Genomic DNA, 24896 nt, shown 5'->3' with positions numbered 1-24896 from the left:
TTTTCTGTGCAGGATGTTATGAAGTTAATTAACATGCATGAACTTTTAGTGGTGTTCCTGATTATTACTCTGATTTTTTTCAAGTTTAAGAAGGTACGTCTTTTCGGTACAAAAAGATTTCACATGCTGATTAAAATGTTGAATTGACTCAAGATTATTTACAAATTCCCATGAAAATAACCAAGCTTTTATGGGGGTACTTCTCAATTATTATAAAATTAGTACACAGAACTATTGCAGGAAAAAAAACCATATTGAAAATAGGATTTGTAAGTGTTTCAATTACATTCCTGTTGAGGCCTAATGGATGTATGGGATATATGGGTGAAGGAATGACCCTCACAGTGGTGAGTTCGTGAGAGTATCAGCACACTCTCCAGATCCCTACCTAGGATGTGTCCCGGGTCCCCAGGGTATTTCTCGGAGTTTAGAAAACAAAGAAAAGTGGCTTCCCATGTTTATCATGAGGTCCCCTGAACTTCCCATGACATGCATGTCTCCATTATTTCACTTCTTGGACAACAGGGTGGGCTTTACTCACAGACTGAGGGAGTGGCCACCTTCGAGGGTTGACGTTAGTGGGATTGGGGAAGAAACCTAACGGCCCCAGGAAAGACTCTAGGGAGTTGAGAATCCTGTCGGCTGACCTGTCTGTCCCTGCTATCTGAGAGACAGAATGCGATGTCATTGCTATTGTGTAGGGCTGTTTACAATGTGTTCATGGTGGGAAAGGTGAATATAGAAAGAGCATCTTCTCTTGTGCCCTGCACTCAGCGACGCTGGCTTAACCAGAGGCTCATGAGCAGAAAGAGGATCCACAGCAAAGCTGACTTCAGAGTTCCCATCAGGGAGTTCTCCCTCCGCATCCCTGCAGAGGGTCGCGATGGTGTGACACGTGGCCATGTGGTCTTTTGGGGGAAAAATGCAAAAGTAAGCTAGTTTTCTGTTCTTTATTTTTTACTTTTCATTTTTAAAAAAGAGTTTATTTATTTATTTCTAGAAAGCAGGGAAGGGAGGGAGAGAAACATCAATGTATGGTTGCTTCTCACATGCCCCCCACTGGGAACCTGACCTGAAACCCAGACATGTGCCCTGACTGGGAATCGAACCAGCGACTTTTTGGTTTGCAGGCTGGCACTCAATCCACTGAGCCATACTGGCCAGGGCTAGTTTTATGTTTTTTAAACACTTCCTCTCCTCAAAATATAAAAGCTTCAGGCCCCAGAAAACATGGATCTGTTTCTGGCTCTGTATTTTCAAGTTGATACTTACTCAAATCTTTCTAGAAGTGACACATCTTTGTTGATGTGTTCAAAGAAGAAACACACCTTTGTTGATGAATGTGTACCATTCTGGAATTTGAGAGTAAATCTTCCCATAGGCCTAAGGCTGAAGAAAAAACTATAAAAAGGACAGATTTTTCTCAGGGAAAGAGGTGTGAAGCTGAGAGAGGAATGGTGCTGTTGGTGTCTTCCTGTATTCCGAGAAAATCGGAAAGTTCGAGAAAAAAAAGGGGAAAGTGTGTTTAGTTGATCAGAGAAGAATCTCTTATACTTATATTTTTATTTTCCGTGGAGTGAAAGTCTTAATATAATTCCTCTTTAATCTAATATTGTTCAATAACTTCTATTTAGTTGGTGCTCAATTGTCTACTATAATCGCTACAATATTGTGATGATAACGATGACAAAAAGATGTGTGTTATGTGAATGTCACAGTTCACTAAACAGTTTCATCCATTTGCTTCTCAGTGGTAACTATGAAAGTCAAGAAAGGGTCTCCTTATCTATTGCCTGTGGAGGCCTCCCAAACTGGAATCCTATGAAAAATTGAGGCAAAATGGTCTCTGTGCTCCTCTCAATTATTCTTTCCTTATTTTGTGGTAAAGCCATGACCACATCAGTCCATTTCTCTTCTTTTGTGAATTCTTCAACATCACAGGAGTCAGAAAAACCATTGAACTTTGACACACAAAGCCATTTCTTTTAGAATGGCCTCTAATTTTTTGCTTGCAGAACTATTCAGCTGGCAAAGAACCAAGTTGCCTCAAAACCTGCTCTTCATCAGGTGGTGTTTGCATTTGTTGGATTTGTCCTTATGAACTTGCTAGTGGGTTTGCCGACCTCTGACTGTTTGACCCTGCCGATGAAAATGTACCACTGGGACGCACAGCGAAAGTTATATGAACGCAAGGAAGTGGTCAATCAGAGAAATGAGTGTGATTGCAAAAGAGTTGACCGGAAAGTTTAGTCAATAGTTCAATTAAGAGGGAAAGTGCTGAATGTATGAGAAATATGAAATGCTCTTGTAGGACTGAGAAAAAGGACTGTTTATGTTAGGGCGGCTCACGGAAGGTTTTGTGGAACTGGGTTTTGAGACCTGTGCATGGCATTGTGTAAGGATGGGTACACAGAGCATGCTAAGTAAAACAGATGGTGAGTTATGTATAATATGTCCAGCCCTTTGTCTGCTTTTGCAAGCACATGGGATTCTGAAAAGTGAATTTCTTCCATGACAATAAAAACTTAAAATTCCACATGGTGAACGCTTAGCAGGTTTTTGTTTACATGGTCAACTGCACACTTATTAATAGTTTTCTACATCTTAATGCTGATTTACTCAGGAACATATCAATTATTTCTTGTACATGTTGCTTACAATGATCAACATTTGAATATTTGTGTTACTTGAGTGAAGAAATTTGTGAATGATGTTAATAAATAGATGATCTAGAAAATACTTTTATGCATTTTTAGAGTGAAGACTGGTGGTACCTATTCAACTCTGGCACCTTAATTGGTTGCGGAGACTGTGGGCATGTCCTTTTAATACTCAAGTGTCAACTTCATTTAAAAAAGTTGTTTTGAAGTTATTATGAGGTAAAAAAGTTTAAAAATCAAAAACAAAACCAGTATTACATTGTAGTTCGATGCACAGAGAATGGTGGAAATGTTGAACCCTCTTTATTGTTTTCCTCTGGTCCCCATCTTGAATCCAAATAGTTTCATCTTGTCTCACTAATTTTTGGATTCAGTGGTTTTAGCAGTGCTAGAAGGACTCCAGCTACCAGCTGATTGGAAAATAGAGGTCAGTCCACACAGATATAGACAGAAAATTCAAAAGTCAAGTGAGTGGATAATGTGGTAAAGAGGAAAGAACCAGAATTTAGACTTTGAAGATCTAGGTTTGAGATTTAGCTTCGCCACTAACAAACCAGGAGGTGACAGAGTTGTCATTTCATCCACTGGAAACTCAGTTATTATTATTTTTAATCTATAAGATAAAGTATGGTATGATGATCTTTGAAGTAAGTTCCAGCTTTTAAAATTCTATGCTAAGCAGCACATCTACATAAAACATGAACATTGATAGCAAGTAGCAGAAAAAATATTTTTAAAAGATTTTACTTATTTATTTTATAGACAGAGGAGAAGGGAGAGAGAATGGGAGAGAAACATCAATGTGTGTTTGCCTTTCGCAAGACCCTTACTGGGGACCTGGCCCGCAACCCAGGCATGTGCCCTGACAGGGAATCAAACCTGCGACCCTTTAGTCTCAATCCACTGAGCCACACCACTGGGGCTAAAGGAGTATTTGAAACAGTGACATACTCCCAATTTTTCCTTCCGCAATTTACACTGTTAGTGACGGGGGAGGCTGTCTTCCTACACTTCATGTGGTTTTCTTCTGTTGTTTTTTTCTCTGGTCACTTTCTCTCTGTGCACAGACGTGGGCTCAGACATTCACACGTTGATCTTCCTCTGGCATCTTCTCTCAGGAAGAAGAGAGCATTATAAAGGTCTCCTCTTGCTTAACGGCAGCCTCATTAGAAATGGGGATGAGGATTTGGGAGGACCACCACCTCCCACGCCTCAGGCCTGTGACAAGCTTTGCTAAAACAGTGGCTTATTTATTGTGAGAGTCCAGAGTGGCTTTGATGCTTGTTTGAAAGGATTCCATGCCTGTGTTATAGGACCGCAATGAGAATGTGTGTCAGTTATCTCGGTCCTCATATATACAGACGGGCCAATGCTTATATTTGCACACTCAAATGCATCTACAGGTGTATTTTAGCAAATTGGAAGAAGTAATGCCACATCATTTCAGAACTCAAGTTAAATTTTCCCATATTGACAAGACTACCAACCAAACAATCTTGTTGTCATGACTAAAACAACAAACTTCATTTCAACACTGGCTAGAGATGGTTTTAAAAAACTTATATTTTGTTGATAGCATACTGGAACAAAAGGCTAGGAAGACCCACAGTAAAACAGTTTAGTCAATGTTTTATCTCTTGTTTTATCCACCCACCCATTCATTTACATAATCTCTCTAATTTTAAATTAATACTGTTTGTTTGCCCTGGCTTGCATGGCTCAGTGGATTCAGTGCTGGCTTTCAAACCAAAGGGTTGCCAGTTTGATTCCCAGTCAGGGCACGTGCCTGGGTTGTGGGCTGGGTCCCCGGTGAGGGGTGCACAAGAGGAAACTACACACTGATGTTTCTCTCCCTCTCATTCTCCATCCCTTTCCCTCTGTCTAAAACTAAAATGAATAAAATCTTTTTTTTAAAGATTTTTTTATATATTATTTATCTTTAGAGGGGATGGGAAGGAGAGAGGGAGAGAAATATCAATGTATGGTTGCCTCTGGTGAGTCCCCTGCTGGGAACTGGCCCGCACCCCAGGCGTGTGCCCTGACTGGGAATCGAACCGCAATCGTGTGGTTCGCAGGCCCACGCTCAATCCACTGAGCTACACCAGCCAGGGCTAAAATCTTAAAAAAATAANAATTTTAAATTAATACTGTTTGTTTGCCCTGGCTTGCATGGCTCAGTGGATTCAGTGCTGGCTTTCAAACCAAAGGGTTGCCAGTTTGATTCCCAGTCAGGGCACGTGCCTGGGTTGTGGGCTGGGTCCCTGGTGAGGGGTGCACAAGAGGAAACTACACACTGATGTTTCTCTCCCTCTCATTCTCCGTCCCTTTCCCTCTGTCTAAAACTAAAATGAATAAAATCTTAAAAAAATAAAATTAATAGTGTCTAGCCCTGGCTGGTGTAGCTCAGTGGATTGAGCATGGGCCTGCGAACCATAAGATCGAGGTTCGATTTCCAGTCAGGGCACACGCCTGGGTTGCAAGCCAGTTCTCAGCAGGGGACTCGTGAGAGGCAACCATACATTGATATTTCTCTCCTCTCCTTCCCTTCTCCTCTAAAGATAAATAAATAAAATCTTTAAAAAATTAATAGTGTTTAGATTCTAGGACTATCACTGTTTTTAGACACTGCCCAAGTTTTATTTTATAATGTAATGTACCTTTGTAATGTAAAAACAAAAACACACTCAAATAAGAAATATAGTATATTTTGTCCAATAAACTCCTCTTAGGAATGAAGTATGATTAAGTTGTGAAAAGTAGGGCTTGAGTTCAAATTGAGTCAGCAGCCAATTCTTTAAATTTTAGCATTGTCATGACTTATGGATCGAGGGATTTCCAGCTAAAATTACTGGCTGGTGTGGGTAGGAAGGATGGGTAAGACTGCCTTCTAACTGCACCCAGGAGGGCCTTAATTTATCCAAAGTTACTAAGGGTTAGGGCATGTTTTTAGACCCCTCTCCTGCTCAGCTCAGCCTTCCTAACTCAAAACAAGTTGTCCTCAGAGTCCCAGTCCTTCGGAGAAAGGAGTGTCTGTAGTCAACCCCCGACTCTGAAGTCACTTGACCGAGTTACTACTCTTTGCTAGCGTGGAACTCTTTGCTAGCGTGGAACCTTGAGCCTCCTCAGTTTTGTTCTCTTCTTTCTGCTCCCCCCTTACTCTCTCCTACCAAGCACTTCCTTATTCATTTCCCTCTAGTTCTGCCAGTTTGTTCCTGAAAAGGCAATGTGAAGAGGTGAGGCAGTTGTCCAATAGTTCATGTAGAAGCCTGCTACTGAAGATGTTTTATATATGTAGTTATAAAATATATGTATAAAATATGTGTAAAATATATGTATAAAGTATATATGTATACACATACATATATATACACACATACATATCAATGCATAAATACATTTATCGGGTGCATATGCATTTTTATGTGACTAATGTTAAGACATAACATTCAAGCTAGTCGGGACCTTGAAACTATGCACCTGATATATATGTAACAATATTTAAGAAAAGAGTTTGTATCTCTCAGATCAACCGTGACCTCCGCAGGGTTAAAACCAGCCTTTGAAATAGGTGTTTTAAAGACAATTTTACTAGTGAAAAAACTGGTTCAGAGGGTTAGGCATTTTGCCCCAAATCAGAGAGGAAGTGGACAAGTGGGTGTTTGGGGCAGGTTGGCCTGCTCCCCAGCTGGAGGTCTTCCACCATGACATTTAGTTGGGGACAGTTGCTTAGGGATGAAGAGAAGAAAATAAAAATCATAAAAGCAGCTGTGCTTATCCAAGGACGGGGGCAAATCGTTCACCTCATCTGCTTAGTCATCTTGACTGGTTTGTCATTTCTCCCCAAGTCCTCTGGTGGGATGTGGCGCTGCTCTGAGGGCCAGCCTCCTGGCCCTGAGCCTCATACCTTTCTTTGCAGGACCAATGGGGAAGGAGAAATCCACACTCTCTTCTTTATTGCCCCTTTCCTCCCAGCCTCTAGAAAAGGACTTCTCGCACAGCGCATGTCCTGTGAGTGATTTCTGATGATGACCTCGACCCTGCTACTAATTTCTTTGCCAGTGAGAATGAAGCTCCTTTTCCCTGTTGACTCCAGGAAGTTTCCCCTTTCATTTCTGTTCCGTGATTACCTCTCTGAATCTCCCTACAAGCAGTCATTGAGCCTGATAAGATTTGGATTTTCGTAACAAACTCCCTGCTCTGCCCCTGTTCTTCCTTATAGAAAGAACCCAACAGAAAACAAAAAGCAAAGAAACAGTCTGGAAATGCCACAGAGGAGGTGTCAGTTAAAGCAGTTAGGTATGATATTAATTTGATCTCTATATCAAAGATCGAAGCCTCACAGGATCTATGGCTCTGTTATTTAGTAAATAATGTATCAGGGTTTTTCAGCCTTGAGAGCCTACTTAATCTTTCTGTTGCCGCAGGTCATGGCAGGATTATCTTCTGTACACACCGATGCTTGGCTTTGCTTCACGGACAAAGCACTGGAGTGGAAGTTAGGCGATTTGAGTTTTACTTCCCAGGTTGGAGCTCCATATAATATTTATAGTTGCATCCATGGCATCAGGGACAATATCAGCCACATCCTTGGGATTCGAAAATTGTTTATTGAAAGATGAAAGCTTTGGGACAACGCCACCCGCTTTCTTCGGCTTCCAGCTATAAAATGAAGGGCTGCTTCCGACGATTTGCCATTTTGTACATGCTTTGCTCAAGCACTTCAGTATCAGGTCTCTGAGTCACCTATCTTCTTAGCTCTTTACATAGATTTCTGGCCCCCAAAGCATAGTTTTTAACTTTTTTCTTAAACCTGTTTTTCTTCCATTTTCCAGACATCTCCCATCATGCTAACTCTGGCAAAGGGCAGTGGTGGATAACGCTCTACGGGTCATGTGTGATTTGGAGTAGTCCCGTCTTAACCAGGGTGGCAAAAGCATTCTTTTGCTTTCTGCCCCCGAAAGGCCGTCTGTGCGACTGGTTACCTCTTTTGCGTACGGAGCCTTGGTTTGTTTGTTGGCTTTAAACATGGCTGATGCCAACCATAGCAAAGACAGTCCGTGGTGGAAAGTAAAGTTGAAGGCAGGGTGATTCTTTGTCTTTGGCGATTGTGTCACGAGTCCAATTGTGTCGCATGGAAAGCTCAGTAAATACAGCTGAGGTTTAGGGTTCACAGCAAGAATTCTTTCCTAGTAACTACACATGACATAGTTTTCACATCCACCAACCACCACTGAAAGTGTCACTCATCTTTTATGGCCATGTTTTTACAACTGATTTGTGACATGAGTCCAGGCATGGTAGACCAGGAAGAAAAAAATGGGACAATATTGGCCCCAGATTTTCTTTCTGCCCCGGTCAATCCTGTTCCGCAAAAGACAATGCCTGTAAGATTGCATATTCGATATACACGACCTTATCTTTGGGTAGCTCTCTGTGTCCTCCTGAAACAGACATGTGCCATACTCTCTGCGCTCATTTTTCTCATCTATAAGGTGGGGGTGACAAAAGCCCTCCAAACAGGGTTCGGGGTAAAAATGGAAGAAAAGGTGAGGGACTCAGGAGGCAGGGGCTGGCTCACGTAAGCCGTCAGCGAGTGGTTGTGTGGCCATCGCCATTACTGATGTAATTGTGCCCAGAACGTTGAAGGAAGCATCACAAGACGGGCTTTGAGAGAGCCATGCTGCGCCTCTGGTTAACCAGTGTGCAGAAAGGAGTTTTTCAGAGGTGAGTTATTCTATGTGGCAGTGGGTGAAACACGCTGCCATGCGTGCATCAGAAACTGTGGATTTAATTCCAATTCAGTGACAAAAACACAGCTAAATCTCCTCTTAAAGTTAGTCTTTTGCAACATGGTCCCCCCCCCGCCCCCTTTAAAGAACTGTTTGTCCAAAGGAGGAAGATGAGTATGGTTGGGAAAGTGAAAGGACCAGATACAATTATTTCTTAAACTACTTGTTTTTTTTTGTTCTGATAGCCTTGAGGAAATCAATGCAATCAACCCAGAATGACAGCATTTCCAATATTTTACAGTTCTGAATAAATGCTATCAATGGTAGAAGGTACACAATCACTACATGGAACATGATCTTCTATTTCATTAGGCTTTTTTCATTCATAGCGTCTTAGAAAGGCACATTTAATTGTGAGCCATTAAAAATGCTTATTGTTCTTTCAAATGGTTTGCACTGTTTTGGTTCCCCCTCCCCCCAACTCAATTCCATTGAATATCTATGAGTTGTCACATTTTTTGTAAGTCATAACTGTGTCAAGCTGTGCTGACTAAATGTCCCAACATAACTGTTAATGAGCATTGTCATTTTAAGAATGAACCAGTTTGGCTAACGATTTATGTCTTATCGTGCAGCACTTGGGGCAGCTGTACGTTCGTCTCTTTAGCAAGTCAAGTAATTTCTTTAACAAAATGTGAAGCCCAGATGGGCCATGAGCTGTCAGTTAACTATTATTGTGCCTGCATCTGCTTGCGCCCAATGCCCTGTGTTACGCATTCAGCCCTCTCCTTAGCTGCAGCTCTGTGAAAAGCCGGACCAACTCTGATTGGCAAATAAAATGTTCATTTGTCTCTTCTTCCTATTGTTTTGTTTGGGGAACACTTGTCAGGAGCTCAATTACCCAGTTCATTAACAGCTCCCAAAGGACGCGATGGCCAGCCGAGATAAGAGGGGCAATTGGGCCACATATGGCCAATCATAGCCGCTCTCTTGGCAATTGTAAATAAAAGTCACTTGGCCCTTTTCCTTTCACGAGAACCACCGTTTTCCTGTTCCCCTTCAGTGTGCAAATTACCGTTCTTTGTCCCGTGCAACCCAATCCCATCCCGCTAACCCAGAGCCTCGCTTCCAGCTCTGAGACGCGGGAGACTTGCCATCCGGCGGCCAGAGCTCTGCTTCTTCACTTTAATTACGCCGGACTTTTAAGCTCTGGAGGGGGGAAAGTTCTTATCATGGGAGACTATTCTTAGAAAGCTGTTAGCTGATTAATTAGTTAACTAATCAGTTTTCCTAATTGAATAGCAACGCATTTTCTTGGGGGGCTTTCAGCTCTTTTTCTCTTTGAAATGCTCTGGTGGCGGTTACCATGGAGTTTCAAAAAGCCATGTAAAAAAAATTGCAACTAGAGATTATTTGCAGGGGCGGCACAAGGAGGTGTGACTAGAGCTTGACTTGACCAGGGAGGTTCGCGCTGTGAAAGGAATTGCTGTTATACACGCCCAGTCTCAAAATAAAGGCTTTGGGGAGCCGCTGGGCGAGCTCCGGCGGGTGTCAGGGTCCCCAAGCCAGTCGCGTCCGTCCTTCCCGTTAGGCCTTCGGAGGGAGGTGCTGGAACAGGTAGTTCGTTCGGGGGATCCTGTGCCTCGCGCGAGCAAAACGTTGCAGGCGTCAGGGGCCAGGGAAAGGCTGCGGATGTGCTTCTGTCGGACACGCCAGCGACTTCTGCTACTACCAAGAATAAGCGTGGCCTTTGTTTCGCTTTGTAGCTTCGCTGTTACAATCATTTGAGAGGCTGATGGGAACGTGGCGGCCGTCCGCAGAAAGCCTTCTGGATAAGGTGGCTATGTAAGGTGGATACGCAGCAGCTTGCAGCCGAGATTCAGTGGCTGGAACCCTCGGATACCGGGTGGTTTGGGGCGGCGCGACTCCGCGCCTGGGGGCAGCTTGGCGCTTCTGCCAGCCTCCGCTTGTCAGCCCTTATCTTAAATAAACACCAAGGTCCACGCAGCAGCGCATTTAAAATAACTGCCCGGCGACAGGGCTCGGGGCGGGCCCTCGTGGGCTGTGCCTGCAGCCGGTCACATTCCTAACCAATCTGTACTCACCTCCCAGGGCAGCACTCGGGGAGTTGTTGAGTGTCAGGGTTTATTTGCGCTACTTTGATTAGCACCAACCTGGCAGGAGCTTATTTTCCTTCTAATGACCCCGTGCTGGGAGAGGGCGGTTTCGGAGGGAAGGACCTGGGCGAGAGGGGAGGGGAATAGCGTTACAGGTCTCCAGCTCCCCGACGGGGACTGCTGGGCGGGGAGGGCACCAGAGTCCGCAAATGACTGGAGGGTCTTCACTCGATCGGGTGTTCTTAAACGCACCTTTGTGCAAGAAAGTCCAGAATATCCTTGCCATACTCTCTCCCTCCCTCCCTCTCTCTTTCTCTCTCTCTCTGGCATTGGTTGAAGATTCTGTAGAGGCACATTTTCCTAAGAAAGTGTAGAGGCAATGAAAACAAAACAAGACCCTCTGCCTCCAAGTAGACCACTGATGTGGCTGTAATTCATCTTTCCTAATTTATCAACTAACAAGATAACAATTACTCAGATCCTGGCTCTGGGTTATGAATTCTGGGAGGCTCAGTTTGCTGCTTGAGAGATTGTTAGGTGTCCCAGACATTCTGGGTCTACTTCAGGATTTTGTTGAAACCTTGTGCTTGTTCCTTTCAGCGTGTCTCCCTTTTCTTTTCTTGACATATATACAGTTTTAAACCCCAGAAAAACAATGTCACTGATTACTTCTTAGCCCGTGCATTAATGTGGAAGAGAAGCTTCCAGGTGCTGAAGTCTCTCAACTGGATTGGATTAACCCCTACTGTGCATCCATTTCAACCTCCCCCACCTCCCTCCTCTGAAAAAAACAAAAAACAAAAAAAACCCCTCAACCTCCCTTTTCTCATCCACTCCCGCTTTCTTTGTGTCTGCTGCTCCCTGCCAGGCAGGTGTCAGAGCTCTGAATGAGGGTAAGTGCCCCGCTGATGGATTCCACAGATGGAGCGTGGAAATCGGGAGAATAGGCCTCAGCCACAGGCCATTTCTTGGGATCCAACAAAAGCCTCCAAATAAGTCAACAAAAATCCCAAAGATCACAAAGGGAAAATGTCATTTGTCATTTACTCTGGGTCTGTGAGGGAGTATCAGTCTTGCTTCACTCCTGGCTTTCACCCGAGTAAACATGAGAGAGGTCGTTCACACCTCTTTCGGTGTAAAGGGGCTGCTTCAGACCGAAACACAGGGAGGCGTCCCATTACCCCTTGGTGTGGAATCCTGGAACCCGCAACCACAGGGGACCTTCCTCAGCCAAGTAGGTGCGTCAAACTTCTAGTTGTCCTATGAAAGACCTCATGGAATATTTCTGTGAAGCACTTTGAAACTCAGACACGGGGTAAAACAACCTCATGGACCTCTCAGACACGATGTTCATTTTTATCTTTATATATTTTTAGAATCAGTGGGACACAGCTTTGAGTACAAATGCCGACAGGTCTAGCTTGGAAAGTTTAGCACGTGCGAAAAGACCCTCTGATTCGGTCTGAGGCCACCTTAGAGCAAATGACCGATGATGACGAAGGAAGTTCAGCCTCAACGCCTGCAGAGAGGGAACCCCCACCTCCTCCGTGTCTGTCCCTCGCATTGTGTTATATCTGGGGCAAACACAGAGTTTAAATGGTTGTCATGTTTTGATCCTTTAATTATTCAAATGGAAGGTCTTGCTGAGAAGAAAGACAATGCGCCAGATTCATGCTTATGAATTATTTTGTGCCCCCCCCTTTTTGCCTGTCTCTCATCTCTGAATTATACTGGTCTGGAAACCAATAATTATAGAATTTCACGTGACTCAATCCCTATAAAACTGAGGTAAGATCTCATGTATAATAGCGTTAACTAGGATGAATATCTCCTGAGGTTACAGAAGAGGTCAAAAAGGGTTAATGGACAACGACACTCTCTAATTCTGCAATTCCTTCTTTAATTAAACCTCATGGTTGGCCCCCTGGTGGTAACACTTCTGCCTTCCCAGTTGACAATTGATGATTGTTGCCCATGCGTGTTCCTTTTTCTTTTTCACTGACAATGTTCGTTTTCCCGAGGTTATTCTTGGGAGTTAATGGGAATCGCTGGGATAACTAAGGACTCCTAAGATCTGAAATCCCCTGGAGAAAGGAGAAGAAATAAACTCGCTAATGACGTGCAGAGTGGAAACACTCAGGCTCCTGGTGGGAGTTGGTGCTTTCCATGGCAGTTCCGGGGTCTCTGCTGAGTCACTTGTGAATACTCAACAGATTTCAAGGGACTTATTCCTTTCACTTTTATCTAAAATGAATGGGAAAGATGGGCGTAGATACTCTAAGTAAATATTGACTGTGTACTACAAAGTTTTGAAAGTCCATCATGGCTGCGGCGAGGGAGAGAGGAGTGAATAGATGGAGCCCAGGGTGTTTTAAGTCATTGCATCTGCTTTGAATCCTCCCTCTAATGGTGGGTCCAGAGCATTAGAAATTAGTGGAAACTTGTAAAAGTGCCCAACAAAAAGAGGGAGTCCTGGTGTAAGCCACGGGCTTTAGTTAATAATAATATATAAACACTGGTGTGTCAGGGTAATGAAACTACCACATTAATGCAAGATTTGGGGAATGAGGGAAAGAATGGGGAAAGGGAGACCGGGTTTGTGCAACCTTGGTGCCTTGTGATCCAGTTTTTTAAACCCCGAACTGCTGTGAACATGTGATTTTTAAAAAGTGTCAGGTTCTTTACAACTCTTGATATTCCTTTCATTAAGATGCCTTTAGTACCTCTCCCCATGAAAGAGAAGGCTTTATGAAAGTATAATGAAAGGAGTGATCAGTTCAATGCTTCGTGAGCAACAGTTAGCTCTAGATTGACCCTGGACCTTAAGACCTTCGTCCTGTGATCTGTGGGTCTGTGATCCTTCACACTGGGGACTGCTAGCGGTCAGACTGTCTATTTTGGTTTCTTAAAGTCACTTGCTATCTTGGTGAATGAATTAATCTCCTAGCACTTTATTGTTGTTTAGTAAGTATGGTTTATCTTGAATATGTAGAGTTCTGTATATGGTCACTGAATTGTATTCAGTTAGAAAAATTGTTTGATTTGGTATGTAAAACTGATAAACTGTTGTATTTCTGTACATTTCATTTGATTCTAGGAAGTTTTTGAAAGTTTGGAAAAAATTAGAGCAACAGTGTCATTTAGCTAAATGGTTTACATTAAATTTCCTGGTTGGTTTCCTGGTTTTAGTTGGTTTCTGGTATTTCTCTTCAGAAAGACTGTGTGAGTGTGTTTGTGTGCATGTGTGTGAGTGAGTGTGATAAGAAAATCAGCACCTATGTAGGACCAGATGGGGAGAGAGCCTAGCCTACCTGTTCTCTGAAGTCCCATAGACCTGGATTAAATCCTAGCTTCCCAGAATAACATCTTTGAGTCTGCTTCCTTGTTCTGTACAATGGGGGTAAATGTTTATTTACTTCACAGCGTTTTCATTTAGTTACCTGGGGGACAGAGAGAAATCCTCACCCTTCTAGCAAGGTTTGCTTCAGGTTCATTGTGATATTGAGCTCATTATGCACTAAGTCAATGTATAAGTCAGAGAATGGATTGTGAGGGAATTTGGGTAACAGAGTAAAAATTTTCAGTGAGAATATGGATTGGAATATATAATTTAAAGCAATAAAAATTTCACTTAAAAGGCTGTGTGTTATATATTGATATGGATTTTCTAATGAAAACTATTCTGAAGTTTGAAATGGGGGGATTCATATTTCCAGTCAATGAATAATAAAGTAGAGTTTGTGAAGGCATGTGTAGAATATAATCAAGAAACTCAAAAATAATTGAAAAATTTCCCCTTAATATTAAAGGTGGGCAGTAGAAATAATCCAAAGAGATTATATTATTGAAGAGATTGTATTTAAATCTACTCACCAGATCCTATCAATTTGTTACTCATTTAGATAACTGTCTTGCTAATGCTGCTTGCAGTTTTCAAGTCATAGCCTTAGATATTCTGTGCAGAAAAAACGATATATAGTTCTTTTCTGTCCAGCTATCTTTGGTTAATATTTAGCAAGATAGGTTACTTTGTATCTAGTATCTATTTTGTTCTAGTATCTAATCTGTTTTAATATCTTGAGTGAAGTTGACTATGTAAAATAGATGAACTTCCACAAAATAATTCCTTTTGTGCTATTAAAATAAGATTTAAATTTTAGATTTTTTTTTGTAAAAACTGAACGATTCAAATTTGGGACATTGTGGACCTTGTTCTGTGTAGGTAAAGAATTTTATTTTTCTTGAGTGATAAAAGAAAGTAGTATTTCCATCTTGAGAAATAGTATTTCTTAGTTGGTAGATTAATCTTGGGTTGCTGACTTAACATATTTTTAAAGCCCACATCCTTTTGGGGTTTACAGATGGGGAAAAGTTAGAATGAAGTTGCAAAATTGTGGCTTCATGTTGCCAAAAACGATCAGTTGGTTCATATAATTTCCCCCAGAAAAAATCAGGAAAATGATTTCCTCTGTGACTGTTGAAATGATGTCATGTGGAGGCTTTACTAGTCAGATGTAACCTTTTGGATTGCTTTTCAGTAAACCGCCTAGAAACAAAAATAGTGATTATTTAGCTCCTTAAAGAAAATTTAATTTTTGGTGTTAAAGGCTGTCCTGTTGAATCTTAGTCTGAATCTTTTTGATCACCAGCTGCTGGTGGTTCTTTATGTTTTTTAAAATTATGATCCTGCCCTGGCTGGCTTGGCTCAGTGGATTGAGCGCTGGACTTTGAAGCAAAGGGTTACCAGTTTGATTCCCAGTCCCCAATAGGGGATGCATGAGAGGCAACCACATATTGATGTTTCTCTGCTCTCTTTCTCCTTCCATCCCCCTCTCTCTAAAAATAAATAAATAACATATTTAAAAAATAAAATAAAATCATAATGCTTTTTTGGAAAAAAAAAAGATAAATATCCCCCAGAAAAATGCAAGTATTGCAAATACTTCTGAGGATTTCCGAATAACTTTAGAGGACTCGTAGACCCCCAACATTCATGTTAAAGATGTTGGGAGACTCACAGAAGCAGAATAACCATCTAAGAACATAAGGATGATAGAGAAATCAGTGTTAGTTCAAAACTTAAATTTTACCGGGCGTATTCATTTATTCAACATGTATGTATTGAGCACCTACTATGTTCCCAGACTTCCTGCAGTGAACAAGCCAGAGAAAAGCCTCGTGCCCCCCCCCCCAAGTTTATATTCTGGGGAATGTTTATCTTGAAGGTGAAACACAGTGGTCTTGACCCTCAGAATTGGCTCTTGCTGGTACTAAGCGTCCCGCTTCCTTCAGGAACCAGAGACGATTTTGATTAATTGACCTGACAGTGCATGACACATCATATTTACTCGGGTGGATTTAATAGCCCCCGAGACTCCCAAAGGAAACATGAAAATTTCCACATACTATTATCCTAATGGGGTCGTGGTGAGAGAAAGTACGAGCAAAGATTTAACGTTCTCACAGGCAGAGGAAGCCCTTGGTCGGCCCTGTCACCTGACTTCACCTGGGACAGAAAAGTCAGGCATCCTGGGCCAGACGCATACAAGGAAAACATTTTATGAGAATTTATGGTCCTCCGAGGGAAAGAAATAGTTTGTTTCTTGGGGGCACGTATTATTTATAATTAAAAAAATATATGTGGCAGCAAAGTTTTTGATAAATTGTGGCAGGTAACATTTTTTTGTATTTGGGAATTCTAAGAAGGAAGGGAATAATTAATCTAGAATGGTCTACAGAGGTGGTTTTCAAGGTGTGGTCCAGGACCCGTAAAATTAGCATCAACCCCCTGGGAATGTGATAACAGTGCAAATCCTCAGAGCCTCCGCAGACCTACAGATCAGACCGGCACTGTGGAAGTGTGGACAGCAGTCTGTGTGTTAACCAGTTTCCCAGGGCGTGCTCTGGCTTGTTCACCGCAGTGAGAACCACTGCTCACAATTAGGCGCAAAGTATCGCTTTTAAGATTTGGCTCACATTTATCAAACATTTACGCATGCAAGTTGTCTTGGGAGCTTTTGAAGTGTATGAGGCAATGTGGGACATACTACTTTGCATGTTAATACTCCTTTAAAATACCACTTAATACTTCCTTGATACTTAAGGAAATTTTATTTTCTTTTTTAAACTTAATACTAAAACATCCCCAAATAATGACTTTATATTAAAGTAGACCATTTTATATTAAATTAGATAACATAATTAGAAACCTAGCACAGTGTCTAACACACTGTAGATGCCATGTATATTATAAACTCTCATGCTTTTATGCACAAGTATTTACTTTTTAAAATTTGTCATGTATATATTAACTCACTCTGTCAATTCCAGTGTTTGAATATAAATAAAATGTAGACATGTTAAATATTAAAAAACAAAATTAAATTTAGGGGGTATTTTGGATATGTACCTTTTGGGGCAGCATAAACTTTACACTGACGTAGAGTGAACGCCTGGATTTCTGTAAGGCAGAGCTAAGTCTGAGCTGAAGATCAGAGTCAGTAGCATAGGAGACGCTGCATTTTCACGCTGCTTCTAGCCTCGCCTGCATTTCTTTCCCCAGATCCTACCAGTCTGAGGGTGCAAATGAGTTTCCTTGGCATTGACATCGATCATCTACAATTTTCTGACTTTCCTTCCTCATTTGCTGAGAGCACACTTCAGCCCTTTCCCCAGAGGAACCCCCAGTTATTCAGGGGGGTTTCAGAGCACACTTGGACATGTTCTGAAGCCAGGCAGCTCCCATCCCTGTACTGTACTTAGAGTCTATGGCCCAGTAGACTTCTGATGGCTCTCTGCCATTGCCCCAGTGTCCCGGGCTCCGGCCGGGGGCTGCGCTCCTGCCCAGAGCCCTGTGTCTGGTGCACCCTCAGAACTCAGAGTCCTCTGCAGGCCCACAGGTGCTCTGCTGCTGTCACAACTCACAGATGCCGTATCATATCATCACCTCAAATTCCTATCCAGTTTCCCAGCACCTTCTCCTCTTTCCTAGGTACCAATTTGGAAGTCTCCTTCCCAGATGCATACGAATGCAGGCAAATTCAAGCGTTGGTGGGGAGGGGGCCACAGCAGGGCTGGCTTCAGGGACCGGCCTTGGCAGTTGCCCTGGGTCCCACACTCAGAAAGGCCCTGCGCGTGGTTTTACACTCTGTTGTCGTTACCTTGAAATTTTGGAACACAGGGTTCTGCACTTTCATTTTGCACGGAGTTCTTGGATGAGGTGCCAGTCTGGGCAGCTGCCCCACCCCATTCAGCGGGGACCCAGACTCTGAACTTCAGTTTAGGGACAGTTTATCGGACAATGCCTGCTTCTTCCTGAATTTGTCCTTTAGATTCACATGAACAGTTTCTAAATTCTCCTTAAAGCATTTCCCCACGTTTGGTAATGAGATAGTTAGATATGATTTTTCTTAGAGGGGAGGTGGGATCTATAATTTCATAGGAATCCTACAACAGTTTATTATTGTTGCCTCTTTTGATACTAAGTTGATTTTTGATTATTTATTTAAGATGTCACTTGTGTTAACAGATTTTTCTGGTGTAAAAGTTGGTGAAAGTTTATCTGGAACCAGATTGAATGTGATTCAGTCATTAGACATTCAGTACATTATCCATTAAATAAATGCTAAGGATGAGGATCATAAAAATGGAGTAAGTGCTGCCCCTGTTTTCTTAACAGCTCAGAACAGACCCAGAATGACAGGTGCGGAGCGCCGTTATTTCTGCTGGGGGCACAGTGTAGGGGAGCGGATTAAATACCGTTTCATAACATGCTATCGCAAGGAGGGACTTAGAGTCCATGAAAGCCAACAGGCCTTAGACTGGGCTCGGAATCATGGCGGCTGTTCGGACCTGTTTCATGCTTCCCATTTTACTCCTTTTTTTTTCTCCCGTTCTCTTAGCCTCGGCACCCCAGTCGGATGAAGGCTCTGACATTGACTCTGAACCTGATTTGCCGCTGAAGAGGAAACAGCGTAGGAGCCGAACCACCTTCACAGCAGAACAGCTCGAAGAACTGGAGCGTGCTTTTGAGAGAACCCACTACCCTGACATTTACACCAGGGAGGAGCTGGCGCAGCGGGCAAAGCTCACCGAGGCCCGGGTGCAGGTACGACGGCGGGGCGCTGGTCCTGCCTCTCACTCAGTCCGGGCAGGAAACCGAAAGGGGCCTTCTCCTTTGAAGCAGGTTTTAAACCGGGAGGGTAGCTCATATTAGCAATGGCGCTTGGTGAATTGTAGCCTCTAGCATTATAAAGTTTCCTCTTTTCTCTCTAATTCCTTTTCTTTATATTTTGCTTTGGCATGATGAAAATGTCGCGACCTCTTTTATCTTTTTTATTTGCGTTTGCCTGATTCAACCTCCCCCACATTTGACCACTTGGCAATATCTTACTTTGCTAGTCAGTCAGAAAATTGTTTTTTTCCCCCTAAATAGGTTGGTAAGTTCAACTAAATTTATGATGGACATGATGGATACTTCTAGGCATTTTTTGGTATTTATGAAAGTGTGCATTCTTATTTTAGAATTTGTCTGTTAGTAGGAGAATGTGATTGCATTAGCTATAACCCACAGAAATGTGTCAATTCCTGTTTTCATTCATTTCAGGAACCCCAGTCATGTACCAGTCATTACATGGACCATGGGGGTGCTACACAGATATTAGCAAACAGGTTGGGAGTGGCTTTTCTGTGCCAGGTATTGTTCTAAGTGCTTTACACGAATCAACCATTTACTTGTCATTAAAAGCCTAGGTTGGTACTGTTATTATCCCCAATTTACTTATAAGATTATTTAAGGAATTACCCAAAGGTACACTGCTCATAAATGACAGAGGTGATGGAACTCCATACATTTCCTCTCCACGGCCTTTCGGTTATGAAGATGTGCAAAGGTGTGGAAGGTAAAAATCCCTTCCTCTGAGGGATTTATTGTCTAGAAGCGTTTCAAGTAACTATACTATTTTAAGAACAGTTTGAATTATCTTTTGAACTGTGAGTTGTACACTTGACCCTTGAACAGTATGGAAGTTAGGGGTGCTGAGTCATGAATAGTTGAAAATCTGTATGTAACTCTTGACTCCTGGACAATTTAGTTGTCCCTCAGGATCTGTGGGGGATTGGTTCCAGAGTGGCCTGCAGATACCCAAATCCCAGTTCGCTCAAGTCCTCTGCACCCACAAACTGCCAACTGCGGACTGAAAACACTGCAGGTGTTTACTGACGAAAACCAGCACGTGAGTGGATCCACGTAGGTCAAACCTGCGTGGTTCAAAAGTCAGCTATACTCTGGACCCTCTGGAGAAGGCTTCTTGTGGATCATATGTTTCTGTTGAGTGACAGAATGATGTTTTCATCGTGGATGACGAACTTTCCCCTCAAGGACGTAAAGCATCGTTTGAAAGATTATAAATGTCTCTCAGGGATGTCTGCATGCAGCTGAGGATGGCTGGGAATGTAGGCCAGCGCAAAATCGTAAATTTACTGAAAACATTAGGAGATTTTTTTGTGTGTGTGATTGCATGTCACAATGTCTTTAAAGTGTGGCCCTAGACGACTCTTCTTCTTCCAGTGTGGCCCAGAGATGCCAAAAGGTTGGATACCCCTGTTAGAGTGTTCTGGAAATCCTTACTATCTCAGAAGTTGAGTCACCTTATCTGGAAATGTGTTTTTCCCAGACACTGAACTTTTACAGTCAAAGTGAGGTTGGGAACTCAGCAGTGAACAAGTCAGGTGATGTGGTCTCTAAAGTGATCACCACTTTGGCAGATGCAGGCAATTGCCTCTGCTATCATACAATTTTATAGCAGTAACCTCTTCCAGGCTGCAGAGTCTAGTTAGAGGAATTGTCTTTTTTTAAAAAAAATATATGTATTTTTTAGAGAGAGGAAAAGGGAGGGAGAAAGACAGGGAGAGAAACATCAATGTGTGGTTGCCTCTCCCATGGCCCCCACTGGGGACCTGGCCTGCAACCCAGGCATGTGCCCTGACCGGTGACCCTTTGATTCACAGCCCGAGCTCAATCCATTGAGCTACAGTAGTCAGGGCTTGTCTGTGTCAATTTTACTTTCCAAATGATCATCACAGTGCTAGGGAAGTCAAGGAACGTGAAGGTGAATTAAGATAAGTTTTTAAGGAGCTATAATTAATATGGGTAATAAAGTAAACATGCAAGTAATTTTAAAACACAGCAGGTAAGTGCCACAAGAAAGAGACCAAATGTGGTAGGAGTTGAGAAGAGGAAAGGATGAGCTCTTGCTGGAGTGGACAAGAGAGGCTCATAGAGAAGGATGGATTTTTGAGGTGAAGTAGTTATTCATTGGACAGGGCAGGTAGGGGAATAGTGTGAGCAAAAGCTCAGAGAGTTGGAAGCACATGAGTTACCTATCAGGTGACTTTTCATATTTCACTCACATTGAGGGAACAGCGAATAGTTCAGTTTGGTCGGAAGGTAAGGAGTGGTGGGTGGCAGGAAGGAATATGGCTGGAAATCTAGGCTGAGGACCTCCTGTGGAAGCCGTGGGTGTCAGGCTAGGACTCTCACACTCAGTGTGATAGGCAGGGGAGGCTGTGGGTACGAAATAGGTCAGTGATGGCAATGTGATGGGAAAGGAAAGGAGGACCAAGAAAGGTATTCAGAGGTGGAACGCGGGCAAATGATTGTGATAGCAGGGGGTGGGCGGAAGGGTGAGTGAAGTGAGGATCACAGACGCGCCAGGTTCATAGTGTACGAGCTTCCACTTGGTCCTCTTCTGCCCCTCTACCTGTTACATGGGAGCACAGAGTTCCCTCCCAGAAATGACCTCCTATAACCACGCATCGTAATGATATGTATATATATAAGCATTATATTTTTGCTCATGACATAATGACATATGGTATACATATTACGATATTATATATGACAGTGCTATAATTATTATATGTGTCAAATCTATTTTGCTTTTATCATAGTTTCATGATGACCTGGTTTAAACTCCTCCATTCTTTCAGCAAACCTCTACTGAGTGCGCACTGTATTCCAGGATTTGGTCCCTATACTCCATCCATGGTTGGCCTTAAGATAGGTCAAATATCAGCTCTGAATTCAGAGTAAAAAAAAAAATAAACATTGATTTTTAAAGAAATCAAACAAAGCGAGTGATGGACAACTGAAATGAGCGCTCGGTGTTGCTCTATTTCATTCTCCCCTTTGCCAAAGACGAGGATGGGGGACAGGATAAGTCACGAGCCTGCGTGGCTTGTACAGTGCCTGGCACTTGCGTCGGGCTCTGTGAATGTCAGAGAATAAGAATGGCCCATTAACTTCCAGAGGACATGGGATCACACCAGTAGAGAGTGGTTCATATTTTTCTATACAGTGACCTCCTCTCCAAAGCAGGGCCCTCATTAACTTAACAGCTGTCCTAATGTGGCTTTAACCCGGTGACTCTTTACATTCCTTACGGCTTCATTAGTTCCCTTGAGACACATCACGTCCCGAGCCACAGCTATGATCTACAGCCTAACAAATTCCCTACAACACCCAGCATATGGATCTTTTACTTAACCCAGCAGGAAAAAGAAGAGAGTAGTTAATCACTGATTAAAATGCCAGAACAAAAATCCTTTAGTTTTTAGAAGGATCTGGGAGAGCAGTAGCAAAGTCAACTCAGTTTGAGTGATAGCCAGAAAGTGTGAGTTGGTTTAATTTGGGGCACCTGGGAAAACCAAATACCAAACTGAAAAAAAAACCCAAACCCAAACACTTTCCTTTTTTTTACCCCCGCTTTTTTAAAACCTTTGTCAGTATTTCATAAAAATTTGTTTGGAGAATAGCTATGTTGTTTATCATAGCCCAATCTGAGTATGCAATCTATGAATTGTTGTCCACCAGAGACTAATTTGCCTAATATACTTCCCGGGTAGCTGTTATTTTGTAAATGATGGCAGCATTAAAGTTTTGTGGGGAAGGATGATTTACAAATATTTATGAGGTGCAAAAGTTTCAGTACATATTTCATCTAAGAACTCTGTGAAACAGGAAAGAATCATTCCTTATTGCCACCAAGATAATGGAAGACAGGAAAGGAAATTGCTCGTAGAAATGGCAACTAGACTTCATTTAACTAGAAGTCGGAAGATGTGGGTTTTGGTCTCAGCTTGTCAAAGCATTTTGTTAAGTAAGTCACTTAATTCTGTTATAATCCCGGTGTGCTTAAGACAGTTTCTTTCTAACTTTGAAGTTGGAGGTAGGTAAGCGGAGATGATCTCTGTCTGGGCTAGTGGACAACCAAGAAAATCATGGATGACTTCAGGAGATTTGAGACTTGCACAAAACTGTGTGCCTTTGCTTCTCCTCCTCCTCCTCCTCCTGTCCCTCTCTCCCCTTGTGTGTGTGTGTATGTGTGTATAGGGCATTAACTAGGGAGTGGGCCTCCAGCTTTTATCATATTCCCAAATGCCATCTTCCACTATTCCATTCCCCAGTTGAAAAATACTAGGATGGTCATGATCCCTGTGGCTCAGTTGGTTGGGTGTGGTCCCGAAGAGTGAAAGATGGCCGGTTGGATTTCTGGTCAGGGCACAAACCTGGATTACCAGTCAGTCGCCAGTCAGGCTGTGTGCAAGAGGCCACGGATTGGTGTTCTCTTCCACATCAATGTTTCTCTCCCTCTCTTTCTCCCTTCCTCCCTCTCTAAGAATAAATAAATATGATAAAAACAAAACAACAACCACAACAAAGAACTATTGGGATGCCTGATCTCCCAGGATCCTGCTAGCATCAGGGATCTGGGGTCCTCAGGGAAGCCCAATGATGTTGAAAGCCATCTGACAGATCTGAATAGTTCAGGAGTTAGGATAGGTATGGAATCGTTGACCTCGAACTTCACAATGAAGCAAAAATGTGGTCATCCTGCAACTTGCGGCATGTGTGCAGTGCTGGAATGTATAAGATGAACCTGAGTGTGCTTTCATGTGTGGCCATGGTCCTCTGACCCTCATGGAGCCTGGTGTTTCTCCCTCAACCTCTCGCTCATCCTCTCCCCTCTCAGCGGGGCACGCAGTGGTCGCATCTGGGCGGCCGCAATGACAGGGTGCTGGGTGGGTGTGACCCAGAAAGGGACAGGGGGTGGAGTGAATGAGGAGGGCCAGGGGAGTTTACCTGCCAGGCAAGTCCTGTACTTGGCATTGCAGCCTTAGACATCCCTGAAGCTAGTGTTTAATCAAGCATTTTAGAATCTTGTCATGCATTCCCTTTCTAAGGATTACACATTGCATTCTTTTCCTGTTTTTCAAATTGCATGTGAAGTAACCCATCTGGAATAATGTAACTTAGATTGCCTTTGAGGACCACACCAAAAATGTGAGTCAGTAATTTATGCATGGGCAAAATTAGGCTTACGCCATGGGACGATTAGCACTAATCCATGAAATTTGGAAGCAAATTTGACCTACGTCTCCATTCCAGCCAAACTGGCTTTCAGTGATTTGAGGTGTTACTTGGGCACTTTTCTGTTTGCTCATGGGCATAAAAGACTTTGGCTGTAGACCACAGAGTTAAGGAAACAAAGCAAGGCTTTAATTCTTGGGTTTCTTAGAGGTGGCAATGAGACATTTTGCTTAATAGCAAACATTTCTTGAACACTTAATATCTCGTAGGCATTCTTTTAAGGGCTTTTTTGCACTGTCTTATCTATTTGTCACCACAGTCTTGTGAAATGGTTTCCTTATTCCCCCCATTTAGCAGATTAAAAACAGTCCCACAGATAGTAAGCAAATTGTTCAAGGTCACAGAGGTAGTCGGGGGCAAGGAAGCTGCAAGTCAGCTTTTCCCTGGTTCTCACTGCACCTGTGTAAAAAAATATTACTATATCTTTTCAAGGACTAAGTTTTTCCCAACTTATATTGTTGAGGGCCTGACCAAAGTGGTTACTTATTTCACTCATGAAGAGAAACATGTATGAAAATCTTTTTATTCTTTTGTGACTCATTATCTTGTCCCCCCAAGCCCCAGTTACCATGGTGTTATGGGGACCTGTCAGTCCATTGAAATTCTGCTTCAGACAATCATTGGACCTTGTATTACCTCAGAAATGCATATAAAAATTATTTCCAAAAGGCATGAATACAGCTTTGTGGAAGGACTCTGTAAAAAGACAGCCAAGTAGGGGGAGATCCGGGAGGCGGCTGGAGATGAACCAGGCTGCAGATTATCGAGTGGGGTAAAAACTTCAAGGGGATAATGTCTTTCAGTTAAAGGTGGGTGATAACGGTCTCCCAGGATGACTGAGCTTGGCTAGTGTGGGATTTAAAATGAAGATTATTCTAAGGGCATCTTTTTATTTCTGTTAAGAATAGAAGACGTGTCTTTGGTGAGTTTCAGAGCATAAAGAAGACAAAGACCACTTTCC

General features: G+C 42.6%; 1 protein-coding gene across 2 annotated transcripts in view; it reads left to right on the top strand.

Moving 5' to 3' along the window:
• Window positions 1-24896, top strand: part of PAX3 (paired box 3) — a 92279-nt gene that overhangs the window by 44730 nt on the left and 22653 nt on the right. For both annotated transcript variants that reach the window (XM_037029319.1, XM_037029318.1), the window contains exon 5: window positions 18408-18613. In XM_037029319.1, the coding sequence (XP_036885214.1) occupies window positions 18408-18613 (206 nt within the window). The remainder of the gene's footprint in view (window positions 1-18407; window positions 18614-24896) is intronic.

The sequence above is a fragment of the Sturnira hondurensis genome, unplaced genomic scaffold (genome assembly GCF_014824575.4).
Source record: "Sturnira hondurensis isolate 20B ecotype Veracruz unplaced genomic scaffold, ASM1482457v3 Scaffold0020237, whole genome shotgun sequence".
NCBI classification, from domain to species: domain Eukaryota; kingdom Metazoa; phylum Chordata; class Mammalia; order Chiroptera; family Phyllostomidae; genus Sturnira; species Sturnira hondurensis.
Note: the sequence above shows the minus strand (reverse complement) of the source record. Positions and strands in the feature narration are given on the sequence as shown.